The sequence below is a fragment of the Mytilus edulis genome, chromosome 11 (genome assembly GCF_963676685.1).
Source record: "Mytilus edulis chromosome 11, xbMytEdul2.2, whole genome shotgun sequence".
NCBI classification, from domain to species: Eukaryota; Metazoa; Mollusca; class Bivalvia; order Mytilida; family Mytilidae; genus Mytilus; species Mytilus edulis.
In genome coordinates this window covers 68,982,875-69,001,117 of record NC_092354.1, presented here as the reverse complement: position 1 = coordinate 69,001,117, position 18,243 = coordinate 68,982,875, and the positions used below count along the sequence as shown (strand labels likewise).

Genomic DNA, 18,243 nt, shown 5'->3' with positions numbered 1-18,243 from the left:
GTAATGAGAAACACGGTCGGGATTCCTTTCTGCAGGATGTAGTGCAGCTAATACACTCCACAAGAAACATTTTCTATCTTCATTTTTAGCTCACCTGGCCTAAAAGGCCATGTGAGCTTTTCTCATCACTTGGCGTCCGTCGTCGTCGACGTCGTCGTCGTCGTCGTCGTCGTCGTCGTCTGTCGTCGTTAACAATTTTTCAAACATCTTCTCCTCTGAAACTACTGAATGGATTTGAATGAAACTTAACATGATTGTTCCTTAGTATATCCTGCACAAAATGTGCGCTTCGATTTTTGATCCGTCAAAAAACATGGCCGCCGTTACTTAAAATAGAACATAGGGGTCAAATGCAGTTTTTGGCTTATATCTCAAAAACGAAAGCATTTAGAGCAAATCTGACATGGGGTAAAAATGTTCATTAGGTCAAGATCTATCAGCCCTGAAATTTTCAGATGAATCAAACAAACCATTGTTGGGTTGCTGCCACTTAATTGGTAATTTTAAGGAAATTTTGCAGTTTTTGGTCATTATCTTGAATATTATTATAGATAAAGATAAACTGTAAACAGCAAAAAAGATCAGCAAAGTAAGATCTACAAATAAGTTAATATGACCAAAATTGTCAATTGACCCCTTAAGGGGTTATTGTCCTTTAATGACAATTTTTCACAATTTGTTCATCATATTTGCTAACTTTAAAAAATCTTCTCCTCTGAAACTACTGAATGGATTTGGTTAAAACTTAGCATGATTGTTCCTTAGATTATCCTGCACAAAGTGTGTGCTTTGATTTTTGATCCGTCAAAAAACATGGCTGACGTTACTTAAAATAGAACATAGGGGTCAAATGCAGTTTTTGGCTTATATCTCAAAAACAAAAGCATTTAGAGCAAATCTGACATGGAGTAAAAATGTTCATTAGGTCAAGATCTATCAGCCCTGAAATTGTCAGATGAATCAAACAAACCATTGTTGGGTTGCTGCCACTTAATTGGTAATTTTAAGGAAATTTTGCAGTTTTTGGTCATTATCTTGAATATTATTATAGATAAAGCTAAACTGTAAACAGCAAAAAAGATCAGCAAAGTAAGATCTACAAATAAGTTAATATGACCAAAATTGTCAATTGACCCCTTAAGGGGTTATTGTCCTTTAATGACAATTTTTCACAATTTGTTCATCATATTTGCTAACTTTAAAAAATCTTCTCCTCTGAAACTACTGAATGGATTTGGTTAAAACTTAGCATGGTTGTTCCTTAGATTATCCTGCACAAAGTGTGTGCTTTGATTTTTGATCCGTCAAAAAACATGGCCGCCATTACTTAAAATAGAACATAGGGGTCAAATGCAGTTTTTGGCTTATATCTCAAAAACGAAAGCATTAAGAGCAAATCTGACAAGGAGTAAAAATGTTCATTAGGTCAATATCTATCAGCCCTGAAATTTTCAGATGAATCAAACATCCAATTGTTGGGTTGCTGCCACTTAATTGGTAATTTTAAGGAAATTTTGCAGTTTTTGGTCATTATCTTGAATATTATTATAGATAAAGATAAACTGTAAACAGCAAATATGATCAGCAAAGTAAGATCTACAAATAAGTCAATTTGACCAAAATTGTCAATTGACCTCTTTAGGAGTTATTGCCCTTTAAAGACTTTTTTCACAATTTGTTCATCATGTTGACTTACTTTAAAAAATCTTCTCTTATGAAACTGCTGTATCAATTTCAGCCAAACTTAGGCTAAATGAGTTTCAGAGTTTCAGAGTATCTAGTATAAATTTTATATTTCATTTCCTTGTATGTCAAGAAACATAGCTCCTATGGCTAAAATAGAACATAGGAGAAAATGATTTTTTTTTGCTTTTGAAGAAAATAGGACGATTCAAAGAACATTTAAATAAATTGAAAAGCCAAAATAATCATTGATGAGAGATTAAACCAAAAAAATTCAGGTGAGCGATTCAGGCTCTTGAGAGCCTCTTGTTGATGTTTATTATTGAAAGAGAGGAGTACAACTTTGAAGGTAATTTCATGTAACTGGATCCCGAAATCGGTGAGTATTTTACAGTATTAACCTCCAGACCTAGAACTTTGTTAACAATCCAATTGGATCCTTTGTGTATAAATTCTTCCAAGGATCCATTCATTTTTTGAAACGCTTCGTTCAGGTTGTGATCATTATCATCATTTTCCAGGGAGGTGTAAGTTTTACTACGAAAATGCGGTGTTGCTTTTTCTTTAGTTCCATCCTCAATATTTCGCACCATATCCACCCTCACATTCAAATACCATTTAATGTCATGAACTTTTTTTCGTCTCATATTTAATTCTTGTTCAACTTCCAATTTCATGTTCGAAAAAAAATGCAAAAGATCATATTTCTCTGCTTCTTCTGGGATTATATCAATCTTGTTCACCAGATCATTTAAAGCACCTTTTCGAATGCGTTTCAATTGTTTTCTCTTTTTAACTACTTTGGAGGGATCATCATCGGAAGTTTTTAATGGTTCCTTTGCTAAGTCATTTGTTATCGTTGAGACATTTCCCCCCTGTTGCAACGTTTGATTGTTTTCTTCATTATTCAACGGATGCATTTTTATCACATGTTGAAACAATAAATCATAAGTGTAACATATTATTCCACAGTGTTTACATTTCAATTTGGAGGATGTTTTTGTTGTAACACCTCCCTCACACCCTTTTTGGTGTTTCTTTCTATAACTTTTGCGCGAAAATGACTTTTCACATTTGTCACATTTAAATGATATACAATGTGCTTTCATATGTTGGATTTTGTTGTGAATTTGTTGAAATATTTTTCCACAAATGTCACATTCATGTTTCAATTTCAGCTTTTTACTGTGAGTTTGTTCAACATTTTCAACTTCTCTAACCAGTTCATCCTCATCACAGTCACTGAATTCTTCATGATTCAATTTTCTTTTCAAATTTCTAATTTCAGATTCCAATGGTTCACTGCCAGGTGGATACTTTTGTGTGAGACATTCAAAAAAATGATGTGCTTGCACCGATGTATCCATCATAAAATGAGTAGCTGTTTGAGGTTTTAAACTTTTATAGTTGACTTCGTGGAATTTTCTTATAACTTGTGTGATTGGTGAGTTTATTTGATGCAATCTTAAAAGGAATGTTCATTTTTAAATGGTTTTAAAGAAGTCACTTCAGCTAGTAGTCTTTGTTCTTGTTTGCATTTAAACAATGAAATAACAATTAATACGATAAAGAACAATAACACAAAAAAATTTATTGTTTTTAATCAGATAATATCAATGTTCAAGCTATATATTAACAATTCAAATCTTAAATGAAATCCATTTCAATTTGTTACTGTCTTTTGTTTTTAAATGTTTTTTTTTGTGATCGGAACTCCTTTTTCACTTCATTCTTTTTCGATTTCAAAAAAGTCTTCGGTTTCATTCGCACATATGATTCATCGCTTTTTTTATTCACAGTGTACTCTTCATTTTTGTGCAATGGAATCTTATTTTGTATATCATCTTTTCCATCCTCTTCTCTTTTAGAATGTGTGTAATTTAACGTCTCATCCTTTGTTTTTACATTGTTAATCAATTGTTGATATTTTAGTTTTGGAACTAACATTAACTCGCGAGCCATAATGTATGCAAGCCTCCAAGAAAATAGGTAATTCTTTTTTTAATTTCTGTAATTGACGTCGTCTTTGATTTAATGTTAGGTCAGGACGTAGTACTTCTCGAATGAGTCGTTTTCGCTGCATCAATGCAGTTTTATTCTTTTTTGAAATGGGACAAACACCCTTTATCACATTATATAAGATTTCTAAAATAACTTGGAGCTGATTTGTCGTTAGAGTTTTCAATATGTATGTTATTTGCTCTGTAGAACAAATCAAAAGAAATTGTATGAATGATTGACGTTCCAATTTATTCATTTTCAGGTTGGTAGATAATTGTGTCCTGATCGGGAAGAATGTCTGTGCGCAACTGATAAGATTTGTCGGAGTGAGGATTAATATCAACAACTAAATATCCATAGGATTTGGAAATTGATTTCTGGTAAGCATCCATAAAAAACTTTGTTCTACCGGGAAATATTTGTCTACCAAGAGTTTGTATTTGTAGCATATCTCTTCTGTTTTGAAATAGAATGAAATAATGACAGTTTAAAGATGCCGTTCTCATTGATTTTCCTTTTTGAAAAATATTTTGAATTAGAAATATAATCGTTATGTTTGCATGGTGACTACCAACGCACATGAGTTGCACCAATTCCTCTGATTCTACTCCTTGCATCATGAGGTCATCAAAAACAATTATTTTATGTCCCTCAACAGCACCCCATTCGTTTAATATATCCATCGTAGGTAGACCCTTGTAAAACTGAATGTCTGCTATTTCATTTTCCATTTCATCGTATATTTTTTGCCACATAGAATAACAAAAGAATATTTTAGAGATAGGACTCTTAAACATTCTATTAGCGTGTTTTAAAATGTTCTTTGTGAAAACAGTTTTTCCTGATCCGCTGGGGGCGGCTATGAAAATAGATGTTGGAGATTCAAATTTCAATAAACTTTCTTTTTCCCACCATGTATCCATGTCGTGATCACTTTGTAGAATGAAAACAAATGGATATTCTGACATATTTATGACAAAAACAACAACAACTAAAAAGCATGGAGTATATCATAGTTTATTTATACATTTACATATTTGATTACAAACAGAAGTGTTGTGCATGCAACAGTGAAACCTTTGTTCAATAAAATTATATACAAATTGATCATTCCTTTGAAAATCATCGCTAAAAATGTCAAAGACTTCTTTTGGCGAAAAATTTCTACAGCGACACATTAAGTAGAATAAACAATATTGTCCACAAACTTTCGTTTCTGAACTCTGCAGTCTCTTGTGATTGAATAACGTTCTCTCAAACAAGTTCACGTACTGTGTAATGTATGGCGATAGTGTGTCTGGTGAGTTTCCATAGGAATCAAATATTTCTAAAATACTGTTCTCATCAACATAGCATGCAACCCAATGTCTTCCGGGAAGCTGATGTGGGTCAGTATTTGTGATAAATCCAAAGGGTGGTGTTTGAAGTTTTTGTTGTATTTCATCTGCTGCACACACTTTCATTATTTTGTTTTTCATTTCCCTATCGCAATTAATGGCACACTGCAACTGGTTGGTGTTCATCGTTCCAAGATTACATCTCTTGCTGCATTTATTTCAAAGTATCCTGGATATTCAGCATATACGATACAGCTTATAGCGTCCCGAAGTGCTGAACTGAACTGAACTTCTAAACGAACGTTTCCTTGTTTAAGTAAGTGTAAATATGACCCATCATCCCCAAAATTTGGCTCGATCTCAAAACAATACAGTGCATACCCTCCAGCGAAATCGTTTCTGTTTAACTGGTTACCTGAATCACATGCCCATTTATCCGTTACTTCAAACATGCTATTGAAGGCTGGAACAATGGTACGACCACTGCTAGTATCAAAATTCAGTCTCATTAAATTCCCAGATACTGGTATGTTATCAACAAATACTCCGATTTGATTTAAATTAAAATGCTGGAAATTAAATGGATTTTTCGTATAATCACCAGCAGCGGCTAGAGCATTGACAAATCCAACCACTACTCTGTTTGGTCTAATGTTTTGAAATAGTTGGTCTTGGGCAAAATTTACTGTCCCTGCTGCTACAGTGATTTGCTTCACTTCTGTTTTGATGAATGGGTACTTTGCATTCACAGATTTAAGTATTTCAGCATGACCATAAATTACTGCAGGGTTGATTTGTATTTTGCAAGCTTTCAAAACGATGTCTTCGATGATCACTTTAAAATCTGGGGCTACCTCGTTCGTCATGAGGCAAAATTCTGGTCTTGTTCTGGTTAGTCTTACATTAATCGCAACTTGATTCAAAATATACCGATTCATGTGAAACAGATCATGGCAAAGAGGTCCTTCCATGTCGCCTGTTTTTGATTGAGCAAAATAACGGGCGCGGGTATTGAGGAACTATTAGATCCTCCATTAACATCGTTGTCATCCAAGTGTCCTGCTACGTCTTTTATCCAGAATTGAGATGTCAGTTGGGAGGTTTTTGATTCGCTACCATACGACAATAATGTCTGAATCATAGCTTTATAGGGATAATGGTTAGTTGTAGATGAAACTAGCTTGCCTTGCATTGCAACTTCCACTTTTGAAAACATTGATTGCAGAAACAAATTTATTGGTCCTACATATTCGTTTTCAGTTAAATTGCTGCCATCGCCTTTTACAAGTTTAGCCTTAACATAAAGCTTTGATCGTTTAAGGTCTACATATTCCATACCATGTTTTCCTGTAATCTCCATATCTATAATATTTCCCGTCAATTGGGAGTTTGAACGAACTTCCTGAAAATACATGCGTTCTACTGCTGACTGGTATGGTGGTAAGCTGAATAAACTTAACCCACTAGGTTGCGCTTCGTGAAAGTCCGCTACATTAAATGCTGCCATAATTATTTTCGAAGATGTCCTTAAATGTTTTAGTAGTTAATTTTTTCCCCTTTGATTTCTTAATCTTTCGTATCTTCTTTGTTGATTTTTTTATCTTTCTTATCTTCTTAAAAGATTTTTTAATTCTTCTATGAGTGAATGTCTTCTTTAGTGTTTTAGATCTTGATTTTCTCTTTTGCAAAGCTCGTGAGGTCTTTACCGTTCGACGTTTTTTAGTTAAACTGAGAGGTTGCGGTGAAGCTTTTCGTTTAATAGCCTTCTTCAAAACCTGGAGTTCGGTTTTTGCTTGTTCAACTGTCTGTTGTGCAGGTGATACCAATTGAACTGTCAATGGATTTGACGAGTTTTTATTTTCTAAATGATCAACATTCTCTATTGGAATCATAAAAGTTCCCTGGCCACCAATGAGTGAACCGCCAACTTGCTTCCTTTTGCCACTCCCACTTTGATTAATGTACGGGTTATGGTTACCTTTAGCCATGTTTTCATAATACTTGACCCATTTTTGTGGGTTGGGAACATACATTCTATCCATGTTAGAAAAACGGGAACGATTTAAAATGAAGTGTCAACGTTGAGGGTTGGTTTAAGAATGAAGCTTGTGAGTCGTATCTGTTTGTTATATAAATGTCAATATCAAATAACTCTTTTGTATTTACAGGAATGTAATGGGGAGACTCAAGAATTGAAGTCCAATCACCTGGTCTAATGCACATGAGTCTTCGAAGTAATGGTTTTTTTTCACCTTCTACAATGGAATCCTGGCAAATACTTGAATGTATGTATATAGTATCCTCTATAGACTTTGAACATTGAATTTCAGCTTCTAAAAGAGCAACTTTCCATGTTCCATCTAAAACAATAGGAGCATTTAAATGTGATTTGAATTTATATGGTGAATTGTCTGGATAATATGGAGATGACCCATCACTACTGAGAACAACATAGATACTCATCTTAACTGCTACGCCTCCGCTGCGTCAGTGATATCTTTCTCTGGAATCCACTGATTATATTTATCAGGCCATCCATCAAATTTTACTAACCACTGAACTTCACCTTTTAGTTTGCGTTTTTTAATTTTTTTTCTATGAACCATAAAGCATCTTCATCTTTGTTTACTCTCTGGAGCTCGCTCTCATAAAAATGGCCGCGAACTGGTTGATCCATAAAATCTTTAATCACATAAACACAAATTGATTGCATTCTCATCCTCTGACTAATTTTAAAAATTTCTCTAGTAAAATGTTCATCATATGATCGATCAAATATCATATTTTTATGCGAAAGTCTTACGAGATCATTGCGCTTATAATGGTATGGTGTAACTGTATTCTTGTTTTTCATTTTTCTTGGTTTTAAATACATGTATGCCCATATATCGGCTTCGTTGGTCAATTTAACATCCTTGGGTGCTATATTATTTAAACTTCTATGCGGCGTTGCATTGTAACTTTTTATGATGTCTGGTAGCACATCAATGTAGCGATGTGTTCTTTGTTTTGTAAAATAGCGAAACATCATGTTCTTGATAGTTTGAATAACTCGTTCAGCTATGTTGGCCTTCGTTGATGAGTTTTGTGTGGTGAAAAAATAAATATCTTCAGTCTTCAAATATTTGCGTGTAATATTTGAAGTAAATTCTGTTCCATTGTCAGTTCTTAGTTTTTTACATTTTCTTCCTTGATTAAATATGCTTTGAAAACCTCTTATAACTTCTTTTGCTGTTTTATTTTTCAGAGGTTCCACCCAAAGATATTTGGAGAAGATATCTATAACAAAAAGAAGATGTTTCACATCTCCATTCTCTTTAGATAGTGAGGATAAATCAGCCAAATCAGCATCGAACTGATCATCAATTCCGGATACCACAACTTTTGCCTTTTTAAAAGTTTTCCGTGCAGGCTTTTGCAAACTGTAATTATCTTGATTCTGCAACCATGATCTGATGGAGTGTTTACCAACATTCTTAACACCTCTGGCTTTTAAAACCTGATACAGCTTGTCAGGACCAAGATATGCACCTGCTGCGGATAAATCATAATAAATCTTTTTCAAAACGGAGTCTACTCTCTTATAATCCTGCCTTTTCACCATATTGATAATGTGGATGATTGTGATAATTGATTGATGGTGAACTGTGAAATGACAAAAAATAAAAACGAATGAACTACTTATACATGTTGATACAATTTTTATTGAATATATGTACAGTTGTGCATAATGGATTTTTAATAAACAGATCAACACTCATCTAGTATGTATATAATAGGTTTTATCAAAAGAGGTATTAAATGATTAAAAGATAATAACGTTTTTCTTTTTCTTGTCATATCAATTCTAGAGCTGGCTATTGATCGGATTACAGTCTTGTATTGGTTTAACTTTTGCTGGTTGGCAATGCTGACTGTTATTCTTCCTTGTAAAATGTTTTTAGCAATAGCACACAAAGTTTGGATATGTTCATCCTCCATAAATCGAACTAACGTCTTTCTTTCATTTGGGTCCACTAGGTAAATAGTTTTCAGAAAAACGGAGTTATGCATAATTTGTCTAAACATTATCAGGTTTTACAGAGCTGAAGTGTAAAACAGAGATTTATATGTTGTGTTCCTCTGCAAAGAACCTTTGAAAGAGTGCACAGAAGTCCTGTACATCCTTGTAAAGTCTATCTGGTTTTGGTAAATTTTTCCTACACCATTCAACATCGTCGAGTAGTTTAAGAAATGTATTCCTAGCATGTTCACTTATGTCTACAGTGTAACTGCTTGTCCAATCGGATTGTTCAATTTTTTTCATTTCTTGTTGCCACTTTGTGCGAACTGCTTTGTGGTCGATGTCAGATAAGGCCTCTTCAAAATGCATCTCCAAATGTTCCAACTCGTTCCACATTAAACATGTATGTTGTATCTGACTGGGATGGTCTACAGCACAACCATAACAATATTTTATTGATAGTTCGACAATGTCTTCTCTCAGTTTAGAAGCAAACTTGACGTTATAAATACTAAGCATGAAGCAAATGCTGTTTTCACCTACATCCATTCTGAAGTTAAATGTGTCTATAGTGGGAAAAGAAGTGATCATACTCTTTTATATTGAAGAATTCAACATTCCAAAGAAATTCATACCAAAACTATTTGAGGTATGTTGTTCCTATGATTGATATTTGATAAAATTCCATAGAAAAAAAATTATAAGCAATGTCTACGTCGAAAAATAATTGAAGAATGGTACTTTATTAGTCACCATTTTTGCAAATAAACAATTTGGTTCCCATTTTTGGTGTTCTGTTTCTACACAATCGGATGCTTCCCACTGTTTTATGGTTATGTTGCAATAGAAACAAGTCACTCGATCTCCAATCCCGGTATAAAAGAATCCGTTTTGAATCAAGTGTTGTGGTTTCTGCACAATCTGTCTTGGCCAATTCTCAAATGTTTGTTCCCTATCGATGTAATACATTTTCGTTGGGTGTACAGGATTAAATGAAAACATTTTTGAGCATAACGAGTCTGTTTCTATATCCATTTTTGTAAAAAGGATTGTCTAACTAGTATAAAGTTTATGTCGTTTGCTTTGGCGAAATTTTCTATGATTTGGAAATATGTTGTCCAATCTCCTCCTCCCAATCCACAACCGATGTGATCAGGTAGTCCAACAGTTTTAACGTTTAGTTCTTTAAGTTGTTCTAAGCACTGTTTGAACCAAATGATTCGGTTTCCCCGAGTATCTTTATAGGGTGGAATATTTCTAAAATTCCTATCTGCAGCACCGAAATCCCACTGACTTAAAAAACAAGCAACATCTGGGTGTAATTGATGTGGGGATCGAAAACGTTTTACAGTACCAGGTTCTCCTCTGTCTTCTGATCTTCAGCGCGTCGTTTGGAATATATATCTGCCCAGGGATATTTTATTGCAATTGTCTTTGATAACCCATGTGGCTTTACACATAGGCAGTTTACTTGATGTACAATAATATCGACATCTCCGATTGTTAGCAAATCACCAAAAACAAATTTTAGACTCATTTTTAAATAGGATTATTGATTACTAAAATATTAGAGTGTTTGAAGTTTCTACAATATCACATTTCATTAAAAGACGTTCTTTTTATTTCTACATTCCTTACATTCAAAGCTAGCTACATAGCTCATGACCACATTATATTGCTACATTCCTCGTGACCACATTCCACGTGATTCCACGTGACCACATTCCACGTGACCACATTCCTTACATTTTTGCTAATCCTTGCTAATTCTGTGCTGGTATGCCTATTACAGTACTACTGATCTGGTTAATAAATTTGAAGATGAGCTGGTCAGGTTTAAAAAAAAATGTATTTACAATAAGAGCACATTTGCAATCAACCTTTCCTGCAACCTTTAGAAAGCAATACACCATAGGAAGAAGCCGACTTAAGAGAGCTCTTTAGTGTTCATTGAATAAAATTTACTTAATTACTTACTCAGAAGGACAACTCTTACTTGTCCTTAAATTCAATGTGTGAAGGCATGAATTAAAACAAATCAAATGATACAAGTTTAACAAATTTAATAACATATTTCACATATATACAAGGCACTATTTTTTTTTGTCTTTCTCTCCAAAGTAGTATATTTATAGTTTAAGTTTTTAAAATGGGAAAACATTGTAATGTGTGCAAAAAATCATAGCTTATTTGAACTAACACCATTTTTTTATCATTATTTTTTGACAAATTAACCACTGTTAAACTGGACAGTTAACTGCATTTTGTAAAACAAATACTTAAAAAAAAGTTTTGCAGTTATAATGGATATCACAATTATTCACAACGATGTATACATAATGTTTAAAAATCACAATAAACTATTGGTAAAACAAATGTTTAAAAAAAATCCCTGCAGTTATTATGGAAATGATATCACAATAAATCATAAGTGTATACATAATGTTTAAAAAATGAACTACCGGTCAAATAAATGCTTAAAAAAATCCCTGAGGTGTTTATGGAAATGTCTGTTTATCTTATAAAATGACACCTTCATGCAGTAATATTTTTAATATGGTTGAGATCATGTGAAATGGATTACACAGTGATGTCAAAAAAAGTATTAACAATACTAAATGTGAATGTTTTGATTAAAGTCAATGGGACCACACCTTTTGAACAAAAGCATATTCAGTCTATAGAGTTAAAACTAACAATGACACATAACCTAATATTTCAGCTAATCCAGTAGCTTATACATAAAACATCATAACCGTGAAAAACAAATATAATTTACTTCAAAGAAGAAAAAAACATTAATAAAGCTATCTGAAAGATTACATCCAAGCAAAAATTTTAATCCCCCGTCACCCCATTCAAAAAAATTAATACACCTGAAAACAATTTTTGTTCATCCTGCTTAACCAACCCCATTAGGATTATCTTCAGATAAAGTTATAATACCAGATTACACTTATTTGTACATCCAATAACAACCCTGTGGCTGAATGTTAAAAAAAAACACAAAAAAGAACCAAAAAATAAATAAAGTTATTCTGTATGGAAAGGAACTTTTTAGTTAAAACATTAACCTCAGAATAAAATAAAAAAAAATTATACAGCCATTACCTTATGCAAAAGCATAATAAAAAAAAGCATAATAAAATAAAATATTATACAGGCATTACCATATGTTAATTACTACTTTTTTTATTTATGGTTAAAATATTACAAAGCTGACTCTAAGAGTACATGTTTGACTTTAAACATACACGTAAAGTAAACCTGGAATGGATATAATAACTTGAAAAGTATTTAAAATCAAAGCGCTGTAAGCGCTGAAGGCAGTTAACCAAAAACCAAGGCAACCGTAATTATGAAAACTGGCAATGTTGCCTCAACATTAAACATTCATATATAGTACATTCATGTTTATCAAATGATTTATTTATTTTAAAAGGCAAATAATTTATATGTTATCAAGGTTTCAAAAGCAATGCATATATGAGGGGGGTTGGGATTTGTTATATTGTCCCATACATGAATATATATGGTTTAGGGGTGGGGATCTGGACCATTTTCAAATTCTAAAACAGGAAGGGTGGGGTGACCCCAGCGACTCTTCCTATATTTCATTTTATTTTTCATATTGTCACAAACATGAATATATATGGTTAAGGGGTGTGGATCTTGACCGTTTCCAAGTTCTCAAACAGGAGGGGGTGGGGTAACTCCAGGGACTCCCCCTATATTTCATTTTATTTATTATATTGTCCTATACTTGAATATATGCATGGGCGGATTCAGGGGGGGGGGGGGGGGTGTAGCGGGCTTGAACCCTCCTTAAATTTGCAAAGCATGGGTTGTTCTCAGCTTAATAAAGAAAATTCCGATAATTTTACCTCAAATTTTTTTTAGCCTCGCTCTGCTCGGCGAAAATTTAAGTTTGTGCCCCTCCGAACCTAAAATCCTGGATCTGCCCCTCATATGGTTTAGGGGTGGGTATCTCGACCGTTTCAAAGTTATCAAACAGGAGGGGTAGAGTGGCCCAAAGAATGCCACCTATATATCATATGATTTACTTACATTTAGGTATACATACATGTAATATAGGTTCATTATTTGTGAAAATAAAGAAACTTTCAGCTACTTTAATTGACCCTTCAAAATTGAAAAAAAACAAATAACCCTTCGAAATTGCAATAACATGTTACACTTTAAAAGCATCTCACATGCATTATCATCATTTATCACTGATAAAGAAAATTTAAACTGTGACCATGAACATGTATATTGTTAGATATACTGTTCCCAGCTGTCACTTTGTATTGGATTTTTAAATTAAAATTTGTCAAAAAGTAATTTTGAGTTTCTGTATAAAATATTTTTCTGCTTTTTCTTTCTTTTACATATATCTTTTGGTTTACAATTCTAGTGTTTATATTCATTTACCATGCATATATTTATTTTTTCACCTGCTTTGATTTATTTTGTAATTGATCGCCAAACCCGGAATTATCCTTATCCGCTTCCGAAATCGGATCCGATATTGTAAAATTTTGTCTTCACGGCCGCCATTGTTAAGTGTTTCCAATGTTGTTTTTGTCAATCAGATACGATTTTACTCGAATTTATACAATATTTGTTGGCGATTTTCTGTATAAAGCTAGCGGTTGAACAAAATGAACATCGCTGTCATGAATAATAATGATAAAAATAAGTTTTTAGCTCGTTTAATTGGAGACTTTGGTGACTTGCATGGAAGGTTTGCAAAGTAATTTCTTATTTTCTTTCAAGTGGAAGGTAACTACGTCGGGCGTAGCTAGAAACCAACTATCCTAGTCGAAATTCCGCTTGCAAAAGTGGAAGGTCGCGGACCTCGGACCACCGCTAATTTGCACACCTGCCTCCAAATTGAAAAGCTACGAAAATTTCTTTTTTCTAATTTGAAATTGCCGCCAACAGCATGAACAGTTGAACTTATTATATAATAGACTACTGACGTAATTGTACTACGTATTAATGACGAACAATATCCCTACGACTTTTGCCATTTGGGAAATTTAAACTACTTGTCTTAAGAGATTTTCGGCGATTAAATATTTCATACAATTGTTCCTTGACATCTTAGCTAAAAGCACAAGTCATAATGAACTACACAAGGATTCTTAATAAGCACTACTTCCTATGTGTAACTTCAAAACTTTTGGATAAATCGACGATCATTTAAGGTTTTTCTGGTCATATTTTTTGTAATCCAGAATAAAAAGTATTAAAAAAGTGTTCAATTAGTTATATATAACATAGTAGCGAGCTAGATAATAACAATGGCAAGTATTTCAGCATTTATTGGGTAGAACACAAATCTAGGGTGCTCGCATAATGCAGCTTAACTGCATAAAAACAAGAGGCTGTCACAACGACAGCAAACCTGATTTATTAACATTAATTTGTGTCCCGGCAATATCACAAGAACAACAAGTGATGAACAGTGAAAGTGAAAATCATCAATATCAAATTTGACCTCCATTTTTTCATAAGTTTCAACATATTAAAATTTGAAAAGCTTGGGTTAAATAGTTTATGAGTAAATGCAACAGAATGAATGGAAATAATTTTTCAATCTTTCAAGGACCATAACTCCTGAACTGTATAAGTCAAAATCGACATTATTGAACTTGACCTCCATTTTGTCATCAGTAACACCATATTAAAATTTGAAAAGCTTTGGGTGAACAGTTCGTGAGTAAATGCACGGACACGACTGGAAAGACCATGTTTCAATCTCTCAAGAACCATAACTCCTGAACGGTAAAAGTGAAAATCGTCATTATTGAATTTGACCTCCATTTTGTCATCAGTAACAACATATTAACATTTGAAAAGCTTTGGTTGAACAGTTCATGAGTAAATGCACTGGGGATGATGTACACATAGAAGCGAGATATACCCCACAAAGTCCAAGCTACTCTCCACCACCAACCCCCTCAGCATCAGATATAATTAATTAGAATTTAAGTAAGTTTTTTATTTCAATCATTATTATGCAACATATTTTCTCTGTTTATGTGAAAGTGTTTATCTCAGATTTCTGAAATGGTCTAAAACTTGAACTGTCATCCTGCTTTGTTGTTTTTAAGAAAATTAGAGGTTCACCAGTCTTTTCAGTCATAGTAGCTACAGTGTCTATGGTTGTCTCTTCCAAAATTTGAGGTTTATGGGTCTCTTTAATGTTTGTAGTCATAGTATCTGTGTAACACAACACATGGTTATTTGGAATAGTAGTTTATTAAAGCCGGTCTGGACCAGTGTCCATAACGGACGGTCTCCTCTATACAGTAAAATACACAAGTATATATACAGAATATAAACAGTGTCAAGATTTCTATTAATTTGACCATTATAGTCTTAAATCAAAAGATACAGGGATGAATATCTATTAAGTTGACTCTAATTGACATGTTTTGACCAACCTGGAGATTAATGGTCAAACAATACACATATTTCCCGTGTTTTAACTAATTGCTACATGTCAACACCTGGTCTGTATGTAAATATGTTATATATGCAGCGGTCAATTGAACAACCTTTTACAAGGTCATCATTTTCTTAATAGATATTCCCATGTATTTATTTTATTAAATTTAATAAACATTTTATAAATACAAATATAAATATATATATTTATATATTATATATATTTATATATGTATTTTAAGCCCATCATATTGTCACATTCCTCCCTTTCTTAAGAAATATAATTTTATATTTCAGTTAAAATCGGTGACAATATGAATGCTTGCAAATTTCCCTAAAAACAACAAAAATATTCATAAATAAAATCATTTCAAAAGTTCAACAACATCTAAATGTTCAGCAATGTATAGTTCATACAATTCTTGTGTGAATAACTAAGTTCGTAACATCAAATATCGGAACTTCTTATTTCTAGAAAAAGGCGCAACCATCAACTTCGGACCGTCTTCATAACCCCGATTCCAGTGAACTGCTCCTTTGATCGTCGTTGTCAACTCCAACAATCCATTTGTTTATCTGCAACGCCAATTCCCGTCATTGACAATGAGGGTCGGTTGAAAACAAAACTTTACGACAAAAGAGATGATTTCAGCTTTCCAATTGTGAACTTTCCATTTCTAAGTAGCAACATTCCAGCAGCACCTGCATACGGGGTATATATCTCCCAATTGATACGATATTCCCGTGCTTGCATTTCCTATCATGATTTTCTTGATAGAGGTTTGCTGCTCACAAGGAAGCTATTAAACCAAGAGTTCCAAATGGTGAAGTTGAAATCATCCCTTCGTAAATTTTACGGACGCCATCACGAGTTGGTTGACCGTTATGGAATAACCGTTTCACAAATGATATCGGATATGTTCCTTACGTCGTAACTACAATCCCCTTCCCTTTCATGAATATGACCTACCGAATTAGACTATTTACCGGATTTGTAATCACTTAAGCAACACGACGGGTGCCACATGTGGAGCAGGATCTGCTTACCCTTCCGGAGCACCTGAGATCACCCCTAGTTTTTGGTGGGGTTCGTGTTGTTTATTCTTTAGTTTTCTATGTTGTGTCGTGTGTACTATTGTTTTTCTGTTTGTCTTTTTTATTTTTAGCCATGGCGTTGTCAGTTTGTTTTAGATTTATGAGTTTGACTGTCCCTTTGGTATCTTTCGTCCCTCTTTTAGAAGTACTGCAATTACTCCGACCTGCATGTGATCCACCATCCATCGTTGAAAACTCCAACCTGCATGTGATCCACCGTCCATCGTCGAAAACTCCAACCTGTATGTGATCCACCATCCATCGTCGAAACTCTAACCTGCATGTGATCCACCATCCATCGTTGAAAACTCCAACCTGCATGTGATCCACCATCCGTCGTTGAAAATCCAACCTGCATGTGATCCACCATCTGTCGTTGATTTACTCCTAACTGACCTAGCTTACCTACTCTGTTAATTCAGAGTCCCTGACTAGGTTGCTCAGTTATCACCGGCTGAAACATTACAGGCAAATCTACCTGTGATGTTGTAGAACGATTCCCTCTACCAATATATGTTATGTGATCGTATAGTTTTATGTACATCTAGACGTCTGCGTTGTGTCCAATGATCAAAGCCAATATCCAATACTGGATAATGGTTCTTAGTGGCTGGTTCTTGTAATGGTGCAGAAGCTATTTTAACATCTCTGGAGGCAGTACGATCGCCCTCAACATTAGTTGACACCATTTGATCGCCAGCAAGGTACCTTGTGACTATTTGAACCTCTTTATTATTAAATTCTCTTGGCTAAACACCTATTATTAAACTTAAGAATATATTAATAAAAAAATACTTATAAATATAGCAACAAAATGAATTAAAGCATTTACTAAATTCGACAGTTCAAAGTCATACTCAATTCTAACGCATTAAATTTAAACAAATAAATTATCGATATGTTATCTATTAAAAATAAGAACAAAAAATTTAAACCCAAATAAAAAAATAAACTGCTATATATTAACTTGTCTCTAGTATTAGGATTGAAAAAATATTTAAATAAGGTTTGACATTCAACCAACACTTTCCTTCCTTTTTCATAAACAAAGCTGTGATTCAGAGATTACTGATATTAATAGGATTTCTAAACAATCAACAATTTTTCAGCGATCAATCTGAAGCGAGAATTAGAATGATTAATCAAAACAAAATTATTTTATATACACTAAAATTTATTTAAAAACAATCATCACAAAGCCTATATGTCTACGGCGTTTTTAGTCGTGCATTTTATAAAGATAGCAAGAAATGTTTGAGAGAAAGTTTAACATTAATTGATCTTTCTTTCAGACTTATGAATTTTCGTTTATATTTCTTTCGGTATTTTGATTTTATCAACATGCATGTCTTGGCTACTTTCTAAATTATATCTATCAGCACTATTATCATTTGTCATATCACTTAAACCGGAAGTTATATATGACCTTATGCTCCTCTTTTTCTCATTTTTTCCTGGTTTGCTAATTTTCTTTTAATTCATTCAGGATCACATTAAAATATTTGCGGAAAATGTATCGCGTTATTGTTTATAACGATTAATCATATGATACTTATTTCCATATTTTAAGACCTAAATTGTTTTATTATGAAAACATTTTCATTTTTAACCCTTCGTATAGATACGTGTACTCTATAAATAAAACTATATTTCAATCACTATTTT

At 33.4% G+C, this 18,243-nt stretch overlaps 1 protein-coding gene across 1 annotated transcript; it reads right to left on the bottom strand.

Annotated features, from left to right (window-relative positions):
• Positions 1-5,203: 5,203 nt before the first annotated feature.
• On the bottom strand, positions 5,204-5,887 carry LOC139494529 (uncharacterized protein F54H12.2-like). Its single transcript, XM_071282690.1, has one exon. It carries the CDS (start codon positions 5,885-5,887, stop codon positions 5,204-5,206), a length of 684 nt encoding a protein of 227 aa, XP_071138791.1.
• Positions 5,888-18,243: the final 12,356 nt, after the last annotated feature.

Coding starts and splice junctions, on each gene's coding strand:
- LOC139494529 (XM_071282690.1), bottom strand. CDS start 5,887: ATGACGAACGAGGTAGCCCCAGATTTTAAAGTGATCATCGAAGACATC.